The following is a 17,758-nucleotide window of genomic DNA, read 5'->3' as shown; positions in this document are numbered from 1 at the left end:
TCAAAGTGCACCGGCAGACAACGAGGCCGACAAGAAGGTAAGGCGTAGGGCGGGCGGGCGGAGACAAATATCGACTGCGCCGATGCCAGCGGAGTATCGAGTCGACGATGATATCGATATTTTCAGTTCCCATGTATGATCATTTTGGGAAAAAAAATGTTTTTTTAATACATCTATTTAAAAGTCAAGAAATATGTTTTTGGACACTTTAAATTAGAGCCAATATTGTGCTTTTGTTCTCTTATTTTCAAACAAGCAGTTTTATCGCTGTTAATTAGTTCCGGACATAACCATGATAAATGAATTTTCACGAAGTGGGAATCATTAATTATAAATGTAATATTTTCATAACTAGAGCATAACAAATTGTCCTAAATAACATCTTTCAACATTAAAGGAGGCAGCACGGTGGTACAGGGGTTAGTGCAGGACAGGGGTTAGTGCATATGCCTCACAATACGAAGGTCCTGACTTCAATCCTGGGCTTGGGGTCTTTCTCCATGGAGTTTGCATGTTCTCCCCGTGACTGCGTGGGTTCCCTCCGGGTACTCCGGCTTCCTCCCACCTCCAAAGACATGCACCTGGGGATAGGTTGATTGGCAACACTAAATTGGCCCTAGTGTGTGAATGTGAGTGTGAATGTTGTCTGTCTATCTATGTTGGCCCTGCGATCAGATAGCGACTTGTCCAGGGTGTACCCCGCCTTCCGGCCGAATGCAGCTGAGATAGGCTCCAGCACCCCCCGCGACCCCAAAAGGGACAAGCGGTAGAAATGGATGGATGGATGGAACATTAAAGGAGCCCTTGTCATGATCCGTTGCCCGGATCATGTTTATTTAGTTGTTTGACTCCCTCAGTTCCTATTTTGGACACCCCTGGATTTGGGTTTTTGTTGCCATGGGTGCAAATTAGTTTCACCTGCCTCTGACTAGTGTTCGGGAAGCTCACCTGCTCGCGGGCATTAATCAGAGAGCTACTTATTCCTGTTTTTCGACGCATACTGCCTGGTTTTCTTATTTGCTATATGCAACAAGTTAAGTTGATTTACCTGGCGGTATAGCTCGGTTGGTAGAGCAGCCGTGCCAGCAACTTGAGGGTTCCAGGTTCGATCCCCGCTTCCGCCATCCTAGTCACTGCTGTTGTGTCCTTGGGCAAGACACTTTACCAACCTACTCCCAGTGCCACCCACGCTGGTTTAAATGTAACTTAGATATTGGGTTTCACTATGTAAAAGTGCTTTGAGTCACTAGAGAAAAGCGCTATATAATTCACTTCACCTTTGGACTACTGAGCTTAGCCATTTGTTTTCTTATTAGCTATTCCATTAGCTTCCCGTGCTATCGGCATGTTGTACTTTTGTATGTTGAATGATTTATTGACATTAAGTAATTTTCTTACCAGCACACTGCATCCGGAGTTCCGTCTGCATCATGGGAGAATGATCCGCACATCACCATGCGACCACACCGTAACAGCCCTCTAGACATGAAATAATACCTGGGGCCTATGGTCACATTTACACTCTTTCAATTTAAAATAGTAATGCTGCCCGAGACTGTGCCAATCAGTGGCCATGATACTGAACAGTGGGATCCGATTGGTTTGGTCTCATCTAGTGGCGAATACTACTGTACAATTGGTTATTTTAGTTCATGTATTTATAAAAATACTTAATTTAGGGCAAAAATTGTGTAGACTTTGCTTTAAAAAACAACAAAAATATGCGATGTGGTGAGGGACGACTGCAAGTTAGGCCTACCCCTGGCTAAAGTGTATTTGGAGCCCCCTCCAATTACAATTTTTTTCATGTAAAACATTTGTATACATTTTTTTTTTATCAAACTTGAATTTATAGAAAACAAATTGCTCAAATATTTATTTTCAGTGCAATATAATAAACATAATTAAAACATAAATTCAAACATGGGATCAAACCGAGATTGACTTTTCCCTTTTCCACCAAAAGTTCAAGAACTTTAGGTTCCTGGAACCTCTAGCTTCTGGAACTACAGGTTCCTGTAAAAGAGTGGTTTGCGTTTCCACCGCATTTCACAGTTCAGGGTAGTTTATACAAAACCGGCTGATAGGAGTGGTTTAGTATATTTCTACACTGATACCATGTAAATAAACAGATAATATTAGGTCAGAGTTCTTTTACTAAAAAGTAAGTACATGGAATACAAAGCCATAATATACAAAACGATATGATTTTTTTTAAATGTACCAAATTGTTTATAAAAGGTCAGGCTTTTGTCCGCAATGTCCAACAGTCAGAAAGTCATCCTCTCAGTTAAAGATGAGTTCATGAGGGTCAGGCCATTACTTTTTGTCCATTTCAGCTGTAAATAACAATATAAAAGAATAAAATGTCAGTGTTTATCTCAAGGTGACAACACGAACACATTGGTTTTTGTGTTAGCTGCTTAGCATTAGCATTCTGTTCACTTGGGTTGAGGCAAATGGAGTATCACTGACTACTTTTACAAAATGTAAATAGTTCATATTTGATGTGATTTAATTATCACAACTATCTAAATACACAAGAAACAAGAAATAAATAAGTCTGCGCGCAAACTCTAATGGCGGTCGAGTGTTTGAAAACAACATTTTTAGGAACGCCACCAACTATGTTCAACCAACCGTAATTTTATCATGAAACTTCAAATGGCACTCAAAACTCAACCTCAAAGTGGCAAGTGAACACTGTATATTCTTATCAGCGACGGAGCAGGAAGCGGCTAGGAATATGTTTGTGGTGAAATTTCATATAGAGCATTCATGTCCTTAATTTGAATTTTTTTTGCGCTTCTTCATGCAAAACGGAGCCCAACACACAGCGCGTGATCTGTATATTTTCGGATAATTCCGTTTTTACCCACATTGTGCCCTTGTTTTCATACACAGTCTCTGTTATCGTACAGCCAAACATTGCGTATAACAAACAAGTTCATTCGTGGAAGGGAGTGCAACACGTTGATGACTCAGCCTCAGTGCTTTTCTTTTGAAATTGTGTATAACTCCAAGATGATAGTCCATGGGTGCAAAGAAATCTGCACTTTAATTAAAGATGAGAAACACTATTAAATTCAACAAAGTATAGAGGTGCCATCTGCATCCGTGGCTCTCTTTACCAACAAGAGTGTGTGTCAATTAAGGTAAAAGTGAGGCTAAAAATGTATTTATCCATATTTCATTCATTCATATGTATTTAAAATAGTTTCATTCCTATTGATCTATAATCATTCTCTATATAATGTGTTTTGTGTCCATCATTTTGGGGGTCTGGAACAGATTAATTTGATTTGCTTTGTTTTAGGACAGATTGTGAACAAAAACAGAGTACTTACTGTTAAATTGTTCACAGTGTGTTGATACAAATATGTTTTCCCATAATCTGTCCTGTGTTTTTTGTATTTATAATCATGATCGACAAATTACAGGCAAAATCACATCCATCCATCCATCCATTTTCTACCGCTTGTCCCTTCTGGGGTCGCGGGGGGTGCTGGAACCTATCTCAGCTGCATTCGGGCGGAAGGCGGGGTACACCCTGAACAAGTCGCCACCTCATCGCAGGGCCAACACAGATAGACAGACAACATTCACACTCACATTCACACACTAAGGCCAATTTAGTGTTGTCAATTAACTTATCCCCAGGTGCATGTTTTTTTAGTGATCTTAAAATATGTCCAAAAGTATCGGTATCTGTAATACTGGCCCTGTTTTTATTTGGTATTGAATCGATAGTATCGTCAGCGGATCGATCCAAATATCGATATTATCGATACCAAGCGTAGAATGAGTATTGCATTCCTGTGGCTTTGATGAGATTGATATATATTTGTTTAGTTCTTTTCTATGTTTACTCTCACAAATAAGTGTTTTTATTTTCTTTTGTTCAAAATCTGAGACACGTTTTTAGACATGGTAGGGATTTGGAAGGCAAACAACCAAATGATTTAAATGCGAGCCAAAATTACTTTTTACTTTTGTTAACTTATTTTGCACTATTTTTCCCCAAACAATTTCATGTTAAATTAAAAAATGAATCATTGTGTTATTCATATTATAGCTAGCTTGTCCCCGCGCCTAAACTCAATTTAAAAAAAAATCACCAATCAAATGAACGTAATACCTTTTCAATAGGTTCGATACGCCTTAAAATAGACATAATGACGTCCAGGCCCTGATTGTAATCCCCAGGTGAATTTAAGAGCCAAAGTGGAGTGAACCATCTTGACTGTGTTATCATCTTGGCACGCTGCGCTGTGATTGGTGGAGAGGCTTGCCAAAACCGGAAGCGCAGCCATGTCCAGTGTTATAATCATCTTTGAAACATGCTAGGTTGGGAGGCACTGACTTGACGGACTGACACTTTTGATAAGGCTGCCCTGCCCTTTAACGACATTTCGCTCACTAAATTGTTTTACTTACAGCCGGACTGACGCTTGTCGTGGCCGCCGTCCTTGCAACCAAACCAACTCTAAAACGACTCAAGAGGTAAGACTGCAGCTAACCGTCATTAAAACTTTGCCCTGTTGTGAAACTGACGTTACAACATTTTTTTTATTACAAATACTTTTGCTCTAGTCCAGTTTGTGCAATATTGCCTGTTTCTCCAAATAATTTGCATTTACTCGTCACTACGTTAATGTAGAGAGCACAGTGTGCACACGCATCACTTATATTGTCATGTTTTTAGTTACTTAATATATTGCGCACATGAAATTGCTGTCATTGCACCTGCAGCCACTGTGCGTGGGTCATAAAACCATAAATTGGTGAAGTTAAGGTGCTCTGGTTATTTATTTTATATATAAAAAAAAATTACGGCTTCGACCATTCCAACATGTATTAAAAACAGAACAGTCTGGCTAATTTAGTTACATTAAAAAAAACAATGGCTATTTGTTTATTATTGTTTAACAGAAAATACACATTTAAAAATGTCATAAGATTTCATTGTAGTTAATTACTACTACGTACCTCGCATATTTGTGTGGTCAGAATGCAGATACCACTGTAAGGAGAGTTAAAAACAAGTATATCAACTTATCTGCAGTGTGTCAGGTTGTCCGGCAGAGGGCAGTATTGTCCACTAATCATTCAGTTATTGGAGAAATGCGCTGAAAAAAAACTGTCATGTTGTCCGGCAGAGGGCAGTATTGTCCTCTAATCATTCAATAATTGGAGAAATGCTGCGATGAAAATAACTATTTAGACACGTGGCTTGATTAATAAATAAGTCATCCATATTTAATCTTACCAAGACATTTTGGACAATTATATGCATACTTGCCAACCCTCCCGATTTTTCCGGGAGACTCCCGAATTTCAGTGCCCCTCCCGAAAATCTCCCGGGGCAACCATTCTCCCGAACTTCTCCTGATTTTCACCCGGACAACAATATTAAGGGCGTGCCGTGATGGCACTGTCTTTAGCGTCCTCTACAACCTGTCGTCGCGTCCGCTTTTTCACCATACAAACAGCGTGCCGGCCCAGTCACATGTTGTATGCGGCTTCTGCAGACACACGTAAGTGACTGCAAGACCTACTTGATCAACAGTCATACAGGTCACACTGAGGGTGTCCGTATAAACAACTTTAACACTGTTACAAATATGCGCCACACTGTGAACCCACACCAAACAAGAATGACAAACACATTTCGGGAGAACATCCGCACCGTAACACAACATAAACACAACAGAACAAATACCCAGAATCCCATGCAGCCCTAACTCTTCCGGGCTACAATATACACCCTCGCTGCCACCAAACCCCGCCTCCCCAAACCAATCTCCCAATTTCAGAGGTCTCAAGGTTGGCAAGTATGATTGTATGCCTTCCAGTGTTGCTCAGCGCAAGGCCACTAGTGATGCTTTTGTGTGTCTGTAGCTTTAATGCTAATCAGCCTTTTGACTCCGACAAGCGCTTTAGTGTTAGCATAGCATGTACATTAGCAATTATGTGTTAGCTAGGGCGCTAACATTGCAGTAAAGTATTGGCTAAAAAAAATAAAACAAAACAGGTTTTATGCGGCCCGCGAGATTAGTTTTTCTAAGTATAAAATTGTTTAATGAAAGAAAGTGCTGATCTAAATGTGTCCACTGGGTGTCGCAATAACAACTCTGTTGGGCAAGCAAATGCTTGATACTGGGGCCAAGCAAGAGGTACGCAGTAAAGCGCATATCGCTATGGTTACGCGTAGCTGTGGCTCTTCCCTTCGAACAAATGAAACGCAAAAACCTGCCGTTTTGGGTCTTCTGCTTCGAATGCTTCTTTGGCACTAAATGTCTCTGTCATAAACTAGAAAAGTGAGTGTAACTCAACCATCTTCAACAGTTTTTACCTCCGTGTGTGTAGATTGAGTTAGCACATGGTTAATACCTGGACATGACAAATGAGGTATTTGACAACTAGAAGTTTTTTATTTATTTTGTTCAATCCCAGATAGGCTGTGACTTTATGTTTATTGGCTTTGTAGATACACTGAGGCAAAGTCTAAGTTTGTTGTGTTCATTTTTTTTTCCCCTCAGAATTTGAAGTGTTTTGTCAAAATGATTATTTGTGATTTGTACATTTTCAGAATGTTCTATTTTTGGCCAAAGTCAAACAAAAAAAACAATCTGAAGTCGTCTTTGTTTTTAAGTTATCGTGCCGTGATTTTTACCAGTCTGGCCCACCTAGGAATAGATTTTCCTCCATGTGGCCCCTGAGCTAAAATGAGTTTGACACCCCTGAGTTGGAACATTAAAAAGTCACTTTTACCTATTAGGAGACCTTGACGAGAGAATGTGGCTGCCCTTGATTGGAATGACTGCCCTGCCACACCTCGGCGGGCTTTATGGCGGGTACGTCACGCGCAAAGAGGTGAAGACCTGGTACCCCACCTTAGAGAAACCGCCATGGCGGCCACCCAACGCAGCCTTCCCGGTGGTATGGACCTGCCTGTACACAGGGATGGGGTGAGAATCACCACTGCGTTGTTAAGCGTCTTTTTGTGTTTCTAATTGGAGTTCCGTCACACAGCTACGGCTCGTATCTGGTTTGGAAGGAGCTGGGAGGTTTTACCGAGGAGGCGCTGGTGCCGCTCGGTCTTTACGGCGTGCAGCTGGCGCTCAACTGGGCCTGGACCCCCATCTTCTTTGGGGCACACAAGCTCAAACTGGTAAGCCTAACTGGCCTACAGAAGGATTGATTTGAAAGCATGTGTCTAACCTCTCATGTCGTCCACGTCAGGCCCTCATCGAGATCGTGCTTTTAACGGGGACCGTTGGCGCCACCATGTGGTCGTGGTACCCCATCAGCCGACCCGCCACTCTGCTCATGGCGCCCTACCTGGCCTGGCTGTGCTTGGCCACCTCGCTTTCCTACCGCATTTGGAAGGACAACCCTGAGACCAAAGACGAGTAGGAGATGTTTAACATGACTTGCGCAAAGAACAAAGCACATCAGCCTTAATCTTTTTTTTTTTCTTTTTTTGCACCTTTTGACTTTTACTAGTTTGACTCATGTATGATTGATTTCCTTTTTTCCCAACCTGCAACCTTTTGTCTTCACAACAACCTAATCATTGAAGTATATGACGGCACTATACTCTTATGTTGTACTTCATCCAATAAAAAAAGTTATTCCTATTATTGCACAGGTACCAAAAGAAGATTCTGCTCAAAGTCCGTTTGGCTCATTAAAATCATGTTATATTGTGTACAACGGCACATATTTGCTTTTGTATGAAGAAGGCCATTGAATAAATGATTTCTGCTTGTATTAAACTGTGGATTTACGTCCACATCTAGTGTGTGTGTGACAATCATTGGTACTTTAATCTTAATCTTAATTTTACTACACAGGGAGATTATATAAATAAAAAAACCTAAAACACAAAATATTCTCTTCAGCAGATTGTTGCTTCATCCAATGAGTGCTGCAAAACAAACAGAGGGAAACTACCAGCTGCAGTCAATCATGATATTTATGAATAATTAATAAGGCTCGTGGGAATCAAGAGCTACCTTTTTTTTTTATCTTCCCAAATAGCCCAGATTACCAGGAATTCCAGGTTTTACAGGGCATTTTTCAAACTTGCACAATTCCCACATTTCTCACCCGATTCCAACTCATCCTGGAAATTTAAACCAACATGTTTCCCGGTTCTGGAGTCAAAATGCTCCTTGCTCTTGGTAATCAAATGCTAGCATTCTAATATTAGCATACTAACTTTGGCTAATTTTACACTTCAAATTCGCAGCCATACAGCATTAATTAAGCCGTATAACGCGGTACGTGACATGCTAATATTAGTACGCTATCTTTTCAAAGCCAACTTTGTATGTGACACTCGTTACCTGTTAGCATGCAATCAGTTAGCATGTGTCACATGATGCTGAGGTGTATGACTGAAAACTTGGCTTAAAAAAGTTAGCATGTCAAGTAGCAAGTTAAATGACTGAGGTATACAGTGGCAAAATTGACTAAAAAAATGTAGCATGTTGATGTCAGCATGCTAACGTTAACATACGTAACATACAAAGTTATGACTCTAGGGTAGACGGTTGTAAAATTATCACAAAAAAAAGTTAGCATGCTAACTATGAAGGTAATTTGTGTCTTTATTACAAAAGCTTTTTTTGGCACTGAATTTATGTAACTGAATGTTTGCGCTTGAATTTTGCAAACTGAATTTTTTTTTACATACAATTATGCTGACAATTTCATTGAAAACAAATTCAGTGTTTTAAAATTCAGTGTAAAAAAAATCAATGTATAAAAAAATGTGCTGCTTCAAAATGCAAAACTTGCTTTCCGTAAATTAAGATGGAAGCAATCGATCCTGTTTCAGAACCAGCCAATGAGGTGTCAAGTTTGAAGTCACGTGACATGGGTCTTTCAAAACCACATAAAAAAGCATTGCATTAAAACAAGTGAGTGTAGAGTTAGAGCAGAAAATACCGTGTTGCCATTCTGTTCTTGGCACTTCAAATGTGCAGCCACACTCATCTTGTGTGTTGTGCTTCACGGAGACATGGCTGAGCGCGAGTGTCCCGGACAGCGCGGTGCAACTGGATGGCTTTCATCTTCTCCGCGCGGACAGGTACGCGGCGCTCTCTGGCAAAAAAAGAGGCGGTGGAGTCTGCTTCTTTATCAACAATAGCTGGTGTACAGACGTGACAGTGATTTCAAGACGCTGTTCCCCTTCTCTGGAATATATCTTCATCCACTGTAAGCCCTTTTACTCACCGCGTGAGATTGTTTCATTCATTCTAGTGGCTGTTTACATCCCGCCCGGCGCGGACGTGCGTGACGCTCAGCGCGCGCTTGCAGGACAGATCTTACATGTGGAACGGTCTTTTCCTGACTCTCTTGTTATCGTGCTTGGTGACTTTAACAAGGGAAATTTGAGCCAGGAATTACCAAAGTATAGACAGTTTATTAAATGCCCGACCAGAGAGGAGAACACGCTGGATCACTGCTACACTACATTGAGCAAGGCTTTTCATGCAGTCCCGCGCGCTGCTCTTGGACTATCAGATCACGTGATGGTGCACTTAATCCCTTCATACAGACAGAGACTGAAACTGGCTAAACCTGTTATGAGGAACATTAAGTGTTTCACCACCGAGTCTGTGGACGAGTTGCGTGCTTGTTGGGAAACGACAGACTGGGAGGCATTTGGAGCGGCCACGAACAATCTGGACGAGTATACGGACACTGTGACCTCATACATACAGTTCAATGAGGCGCGCATCATTCCAACGTGCACCAGGGTTTGTTATAACAACGACAAGCCCTGGTTCACACCCAAGCTCCGACAGCTGCGCAAGAAGAAGGAGGCTGCGTGGAGAAGCGAAGTACCACTTCACCAGGGAAGTGGGGAAAGCTAAATCTGTGTACTCTAACCGTCTACAGGAACAGTTCCGCTCCAATGATTCTGCGGCAGTTTGGAGAGGTCTAAGGGCCCTTACGAACTATAAGCCCAAAACCCCCAGGCCCTGAATGACTGGACTCTCGCTCAGGGCCTCAACACACATTACTGTCGTCATGAACGGCCTTCAGCTCATCAAAGCCATGCTCCCCCCACCATCACCCTCCCCACCAATGCCAGCACTTCATTAAAGGAGTTAAAGGACTCAAAGGACTCCAATGACATCACAGGACTCCAAAAACATCATAAGACTGTAAAGACCCTCTCCATCAAAGAAGAGGATGTACGCCGGCAGTTCTTGAAGCTGAATACGCGGAAGGCCCCCGGGCCGGATGGTGTCTCCCCCTCCACTCTCAGACACTGTGCGGACCAGCTGGCTCCTGTCTTCACTGACATTTTTAACACCTCTCTGGAGCTATGCCGCGTGCCGTCCTGCTTTAAGACCTCCACCATTGTCCCTGTCCCCAAGAAAGCACGGATCACAGGACTAAGTGACTACAGGCCAGTCGCGCTGACGTCTGTGGTCATGAAGTCCTTTGAGCGCTTGGTCCTGCCCCACCTCAAGGACATCACCGCCCCCTCCTGGACCCACTGCAGTTCGCCTACAGAGCCAACAGGTCTGTGGATGATGCAGTGAACCTGGCCCTCCACTTCATCCTGGAGCATCTGGACTCCCCAGGAACCTACGCTAGGATCCTGTTTGTGGACTTCAGCTCTGCCTTCAACACCATCCTCCCTGGACTGCTACGAGACAAGCTCTACCAGCTCAGCGTGCCCGACTCCCTCTGCAGTTGGATCAATGACTTCCTGACAGACCGAAGACAGCACGTACGGCTGGGGAAGATTGTCTCGGACAGTCGAACCACAAACACTGGTACTCCTCAGGGATGTGTACTCTCCCCCTGGCTATTCTCCCTGTATACAAACTGCTGCACCTCCAGTCACCAATCCGTAAAACTGCTCAAGTTTGCGGATGACACCACCCTCATCGGGCTCATCTCGAATGGCGATGAGTCCGCCCACAGGAGAGAGGTGGACCGGCTGACGTCCTGGTGCAGCCTCAACAACCTGGAGCTGAACGCCCAGAAAACAGTGGAGATGATCATGGACTTCAGGAAAGTCACAGCCCCACCATCCCCCCTCACCCTGATTGACTCTCCCACCCCCATCCCCATTGTGGACTCCTTCCGTTTCTTGGGCACCACCATCACCCAGGACCTCAAGTGGGAGCTGACCATCAGCTCCCTCATCAAGAAGGCCCAATAGAGGATGTACTTCCTGCGGCAGCTGAGGAAACTTAAGGTGCCGACCGAGATGCTGGTGCAGTTTTACTCAGCCATCATAGAGTCCATCCTGACCTCCTCCATCACAGTGCGGTTCCCCGGCGCCACAGTCCAGGATAAGAATAGACTGCAGCGCATCGTACGTGCTGCTGAGAAGGTGATTGGCTGCAAGCTCCCATCCCTCCATGACTTGTTCTCCTCCAGGACCAGGAGGCGTGTGGGTCGGATCACAGCTGACTCTTCTCACCCTGGACACAAACTATTCTCCCCTCTCCCCTCTAGCAGGAGACTACGCTCCATCCAGACCCACACCTCCCGCCACCTGAACAGTTTTTTCCCCTCGGCCATCAGGCAAATGAACAATAACTCCTAACAGCAGCTCCTTGAATTCCTTGAATTCCTTGTAAGTCTATCTGATAGCTCAGTTACAGCTCTTTTTATTACCAAATATGTGTTTTATGTCGCACGATTGCACCAAAAAAAATTCCTAGTTTGTGAACCCGTTCTCAAACAATGGCAATACAACTATTCTGATTCTGATTCTGATACAGCATTAAGTCGTATAACTCAGTACGTGACACATGCTAATATTAGTATGCTATCTTTTCAAGAGCTTTAATGGAGTCCTGAAAGAAGTGGTTCATAAAGGTAATAAAGTCAGGCAAAAACGAAAGTGCGTAGAAGGAAATGGCTCTTTAAAATGATCACTTTCATCATCTTGTGGAATACAATCGCACTATGATCGTGTCTGCAGCGATCACTTTGTAAAATGTTGTTTGAGAAACTTCCTGTGATGCAATTAAGTTTATTCTCTACTATATCAGTAATGTTTGAGAGCAGAGCTAAATGTAAAAAAAGGACAATAGATTGCATCAGTTTGTTCTTTTGTAGTTGGTATGCCTAAATATAACTACAAAGACCAGTTTTACTTTTGTTTAACAATAAACATGAATTGACAAACCGATTCTGAATACTCATTAGGGCTGACGGGATGATGGATGATGTTTCTTGTGTGCTTTTGGCAGGTGTAAAGATATCAGCATACATTTGAAAGATCACATTCATGCAAACATTTGGCAGGTAATTTATACACTATATTGCCAAAAGTATTTGGCCACCTGCCTTGACTCACATATGAACTTGAAGTACCATCCCATGGAATTGTCCAAAATGTTTAGGTATCCTGGAGCATTCAAATTTCGTTTCACTAGAACTAAGGGGCCAAGCCAAACTCTTGAAAAACAACCCCACACCATAATTCCTCCTCCACCGAATTTCACACTCGGCACAATGCAGCGTTTTCCTGGCAACCTCCAAACCCAGACTCGCCCATCAGATTGCCAGATGGAAAAGCGTGACTCATCAGTCCAGAGAAGGCGTCTCCACTGCTCTGGAGTCCAGTGACGACATGCTTTACACCACTGCATCCGATGCTTTGCATTGGACTTGGTGATGTATGGCTTAGATACAGCTGCTCGGCCATGGAAACCTATTCCATGAAGCTCTCTGCGTACTGTACGTGAACTAATTGGAAGATCACATGAAGTTTGGAGCTCTGTAGCAACTGACTAGGCAGAAAGTCTTTGTACTATGCGCTTCAGCATCCGCTGACCCCTCTCTGTCAGTTTACGTGGCCTACCACTTGGTGGCTGAGTTGCTGTTGTTCCCAAACTCTTCACTTTTCTTATAATAAAATTTACTTTGGAATATTTAGGAGCGAGGAAATTTCACGACTGGATTTGTTGCACAGGTGGCATCCTCTGACAGTTCCACGCTGGAAATCACTTAGAGCGGCCCATTTTTTCACAAATGTTTGTAGAAACAGTCTCCATGTTTAAGTGCTTGATTTTATAAACCGGGCCAAATTATTAGGGCACCTGATTCTCATCATTTGGATGGGTGGCCAAATACTTTTGGCAATATAATGTATATAGAGAAAACACTACTGGTCCCAGGATAGAACCTTGTGGAATGACAAGATACTACCAACCCTCACTGACTGTGTTCTGTTGGACAAGTAAGATTGAAATCAAGCAATGGCATAAACTGCAATATTAAAGGCCTACTGAAACCCACTACTACCAACCACGCAGTCTGATAGTTTATATATCAATGATGAAATCTTAACATTGCAACACATGCCAATATGGGTGGGTTAACTTATAAAGTGCAATTTAAAATTTCCCGCTAAACTTCCGGTTGAAAACGTCCATGTATGATGATGTATGCGCGTGACGTCAATCGTTGAAACGGAAGTATCCGCACACATTGTATCTCAATACAAAAAGCTCGGTTTTCATCGCAAAATTCCACAGTATTCTGGACATCTGTGTTGGTGAATCTTTTGCAATTTGTTTAATGAACAATGAAGACTGCAAAGAAGAAAGCTGTAGGTGGGATCGGTGTATTAGCGGCGGACTACAGCAACACAACCAGGAGGACTTTGACTTGGATAGCAGACGCGCTATCCGACGCTAGCCGCCGACCGCACGGATGATCGGGTGAAGTCCTTCGTCGCGCCGTTGATCGCTGGAACGCAGGTGAGCACGGGTGTTGATGAGCAGATGAGGGCTGGCTGGCGTAGGTGGATAGCTAATGTTTTTAGCATAGCTCTGTGAGGTCCCGTTGCTAAGTTAGCTTCAATGGCATCGTTAGCAACAGCATTGTTAAGCTTCGCCAGGCTGGAAAGCATTAACCGTGTATTTACAGGTCCATGGTTTAATAGTATTGTTGATTTTCTGTCTATCTTTCCAGTCAGGGGTTTATTTCTTTTGTTTCTATCTGCAGTTAAGCCCGATGCTATCACATTAACTCCGTAGCTAAAGTGCTTCGCCGATGTATTGTCATGGAGATAAAAGTCACTGTGAATGTCCATTTCGCGTTCTCGACGCTCATTTTCAAGAGGAAATAGTATCCGAGGTGGTTTAAAATACAAATCCGTGATCCACAATAGAAAAAGGAGAAAGTGTGGAATCCAAAGAGCCAGCTTGTACCTAAGTTACGGTCAGAGCGAAAAAAGATGCGTCCAGCACTGCACTCTAGTCCTTCACTCTCACGTTCCTCATCCACAAATCTTTCATCCTGGCTCAAATTAATGGGGTAATCGTCGCTTTCTCGGTCCGAATCGCTCTCGCTGCTGATGTAAACAATGGGGAAATGTGAGGAGTCTTTCAACTTGTGACGTCACGCTACTTCCGGTACAGGAAAGGCTTTTTTTTATCAGCGACCAAAAGTTGCAAACTTTATTGTCGATGTTCTCTACTAAATCCTTTCAGCAAAAATATGGCAATATCGCGAAATGATCAAGTATGACACATAGAATGGATCTGCTATCCCTGTTTAAATAAATAAAAAATCATTTCAGTAGGCCTTTAAAGTGAGTCGGTTTAGACAAGAGAGCTTGATGGTCAATTGTATTCAAAAGCCTTCTTTAAGTCTAAAAACACAGTCAGGTAGTTTTATCCAGGAAGGACTTCACCGTTTCTACAAAGACACAATTTTCCGTTTTGGTGGAGTAATACTGGCAGAACCCGAAGAGAACGGCCATGACTGAGATGTTTATTCAACAAGTTGCAAATCCATTTTTTCTGCTACCTTAGACACAACAGGAAGGATGTTACTGGGACGATAGTTGGACATAATTGTTTTGTCTCATGGTTTAAAAACTGGAGAGACTATGGCCACCTTCCACCCTGATGGGTCAACAACCATTCTGATTGATAAATTAGTCAGATGTGTCATCGGGCATGCACTTGACTTCGACTACAGCCTCAGCAACAAGACATCTCTGGGATGACGGGGCTTACCAACGTTCCCACACCTGAGACTGACTGCAGGTGGAGCTGTCAGCCTGCTACTACAAGCAGGAAGACCACGCCAAAAACTTTTCAAATCAGCTGACCAAATAAGTCACATCAACATTACCTCTGAGAAAGGCCAGAGTTGTTGGCGAAGCAAGCCGAAAATAAAATGACATCATTCTTAGAAGACCTAATGAACCTGATAGGTCTAATAACACATCTCTCTACATTGGTGAGTAATGTGGAATGCGGGTGGAAAACTACGCAGAGTACATACAGACAGCAATAATCATTTTATTTCTGTACATGTAACCACAAAACAAGATCATTAAATGTTATTTTTCAGGCGCTTTCTCCGGACCCTCGTCTGATTTGGAGGAAAATCTCTCCGTTAATGTTTTCCACAAGCTCTTCTTTTCATCCTCCGTCTGTTGCACGCTGCCTGTAACAAAACACCAGAGGACAATGAACCTTGTCGTGTGTGCAAAGCAAGTAAGAACGCAATTACATATGCATATGTGTGTGTGTTCGTACCAGACAACAGTAATTTACACTCTTCAACTGTGACCCCAGTGAAGCTTGTGTCTCTCACACGTGGAAACTGTCAGCAGAAACAAAAGTTGACATTGTTAGATGTTATAATGGGAGGCGTAAGCAGCTTGGGAAAAAATTAAGAAAAAACATATTTTTTTCAATCTTGCTCAACTAACTTGGTAGACTTCATATTCAGGAACATCTAAAGCAAACACCCCACAAATGTGCAGGCGTGTCCCGATCTGATATTGATACCTGTCTGGTATCAGCAACAACAACAAAAAAACAAGTACTGGATTATATTGGCTTGCACCTAAAATCTCTGATAAAAGCACTCCATTACAAAGCTGTCCTCCATTAAGCACACACGTTTGGTCTTTTCCTCTATTCTATTTAAGTCATTTACAAAACATAAACATGGTATGCTATAGGCTACTAGGAGCTAGCACCTACACAACAGCTAAGCACACAATAGCATGCAAGCAACACATTTGTAATAAGTGTTCTTCGTTGAATAATATTGCAGTCTAAAACAGCACATTTATCAATATAAACAAGTATCAAATAATTATAGTTTCATATTACTTACACAAAGTCTCCAAGTGTATTAAGAGAGTGTCCAGTAACAAACGTGTCTGCATCATTCAACCTACTGAATAATTGTAGCCACAATGTGTCACCCAAAAAATAATTACCACTCCACTTGAAGTTAAAGAGAGTATGAGTCCATTCCAGGTGGTTGATAATAAATAAGTTAGTGTTTTTATTACCCACCATTGTTTTCTGTTTGAATCCTTACACTTGATCAAAGGTGTTCTAACAATAATACATTAGAAACGTATCTATGATTTGTGCTGATATCGTATCGGATCAATATCGGCCAGTACTCAAGGCTCCAATATCAGTATTGTATCGAAAGTGAAAAAGTTGTATCGGGACACCTTTACAAGTTTGCCTTGTTTATTTTTAGTGATGCCACAACAAAACTATATGACCAAATGACCATAAAACGGCAAATAAAAAGGTGTCCTGGCTGCTCAGCCCAGTCAAACATCTTTAATAGATGGCAGATAGTGTGGCTTAGCATCACAAGGTTGTGAAAAAGTCAATCCCCAACACTTTAAGACCTGCGCTTGACAATTAACAGTATACAGGTCATAGGTCAGCGCTGATGGTGTTGACGCTCAATCAGAGAGGATTTGTGCTTGCGGTTTGAACCCCGCATGTGCATGGCTGGACTGCGCAGGATGACCACTGTTACACTTCTACACGTCAACAACAATAATAACGTCAGAAAAAGGTCATGAAGACTGCAGTCAGCTGCCCCTAGTCTCAATGTGAAGAGACTCACCTCAAAGGTATCCCGAAGCACGTTTTCCACCATATTTGTCCCTTGTCAACTTTTATGGTGTTTGCATTTTACTGCACAGCTGTTAAATTCGTTTTACACTTGTAGGGATGGCAAACTTCTTTTTACACTTGTAGGGAAGGCAATTGTTGGAAGTGAAGTTGCCTGATGGCGACAGTTTGACTCTGGAACAGATTAATTCATATTCTATGGTTGAATCTGTTTAAAATATCATATGCTTATTATTGTGGTGGTAGTCATAGTACTGCACTGCATTTTAATGACTTTACAGGGGTCACACACTAAAGAATAAAAGCATTCAGGGGCCATTTTGATATTTTTAATTTTTAAAACCATTAGGGCTCCCTTCAATTTTTGTGAATTGAGATCCCTGGGTTAGGCTCTCTGGAGGGCTGAGGCTGTACTTTGGCTCCCGCAAATACTTGGGGACAAATATATTGTACATACAAACACACATCCAACATACATTTGCACATACACACAACTATTCATACATATTCATACGTACATTCATTCATACATACGTGCACACTTAGGTATATACGCGCTTACATAGATACATTCGCTCGCACATACATACACAAATACAGTGCATACATATACACTCAAACACACACACAGGGTACATACATCCACACGCACGTTCACTGTATAAACAAATACATACTGTACATATACAAGCACATATGCATACATATACTCATGCATATAATCATTTTTCATCAAACATATTAATGTTGTCCCCACAGGGAAAACTGGGTAACACACACGGCACACTGATAAAGCTTAACCTATTTTTACTGCAACAATCTACAAGGTTAATACAAGTACATTCTCCTTC

At 42.2% G+C, this 17,758-nt stretch overlaps 2 protein-coding genes across 2 annotated transcripts in view; one reads left to right on the top strand and one right to left on the bottom strand.

Moving 5' to 3' along the window:
• The first annotated feature begins 4,274 nt into the window (after window positions 1-4,274).
• tspo (translocator protein) lies at window positions 4,275-7,800 on the top strand. The gene is made up of 4 exons (XM_062070810.1): window positions 4,275-4,503; window positions 6,782-6,971; window positions 7,036-7,174; window positions 7,246-7,800. The coding sequence occupies exons 2-4, from the start codon at window positions 6,799-6,801 to the stop codon at window positions 7,417-7,419; spliced, it is 486 nt and encodes a 161-aa protein (XP_061926794.1). The 5' UTR covers window positions 4,275-4,503; window positions 6,782-6,798; the 3' UTR covers window positions 7,420-7,800.
• A 7,492-nt stretch (window positions 7,801-15,292) lies between these two features.
• The window catches only part of LOC133652661 (ubiquinol-cytochrome-c reductase complex assembly factor 2), a 6,518-nt gene continuing 4,052 nt past the window's right edge, over window positions 15,293-17,758 (bottom strand). The window contains exons 3-4 of the mRNA XM_062051654.1: window positions 15,549-15,615; window positions 15,293-15,456 (exon numbers count right to left, since the gene is read on the bottom strand). Coding sequence (XP_061907638.1) covers window positions 15,350-15,456; window positions 15,549-15,615 — 174 coding nt within the window. The 3' untranslated portion in view covers window positions 15,293-15,349. The remainder of the gene's footprint in view (window positions 15,457-15,548; window positions 15,616-17,758) is intronic.

The sequence above is a fragment of the Entelurus aequoreus genome, linkage group LG01 (assembly GCF_033978785.1).
Source record: "Entelurus aequoreus isolate RoL-2023_Sb linkage group LG01, RoL_Eaeq_v1.1, whole genome shotgun sequence".
Lineage (NCBI taxonomy): Eukaryota > Metazoa > Chordata > Actinopteri > Syngnathiformes > Syngnathidae > Entelurus > Entelurus aequoreus.
This window is presented reverse-complemented; position numbering and strand designations above follow the sequence as displayed.

Excerpts from the sequence above, each read along its gene's own strand:
- tspo (XM_062070810.1), top strand. The coding sequence starts at position 6,799 with ATGTGGCTGCCCTTGATTGGAATGACTGCCCTGCCACACCTCGGCGGG. Across the intron at positions 6,972-7,035 it reads TGCCTGTACACAGGGATGGG|CTACGGCTCGTATCTGGTTT; the intron begins GTGAGAATCACC and ends TCCGTCACACAG. Across the intron at positions 7,175-7,245 it reads GGGCACACAAGCTCAAACTG|GCCCTCATCGAGATCGTGCT; the intron begins GTAAGCCTAACT and ends CGTCCACGTCAG.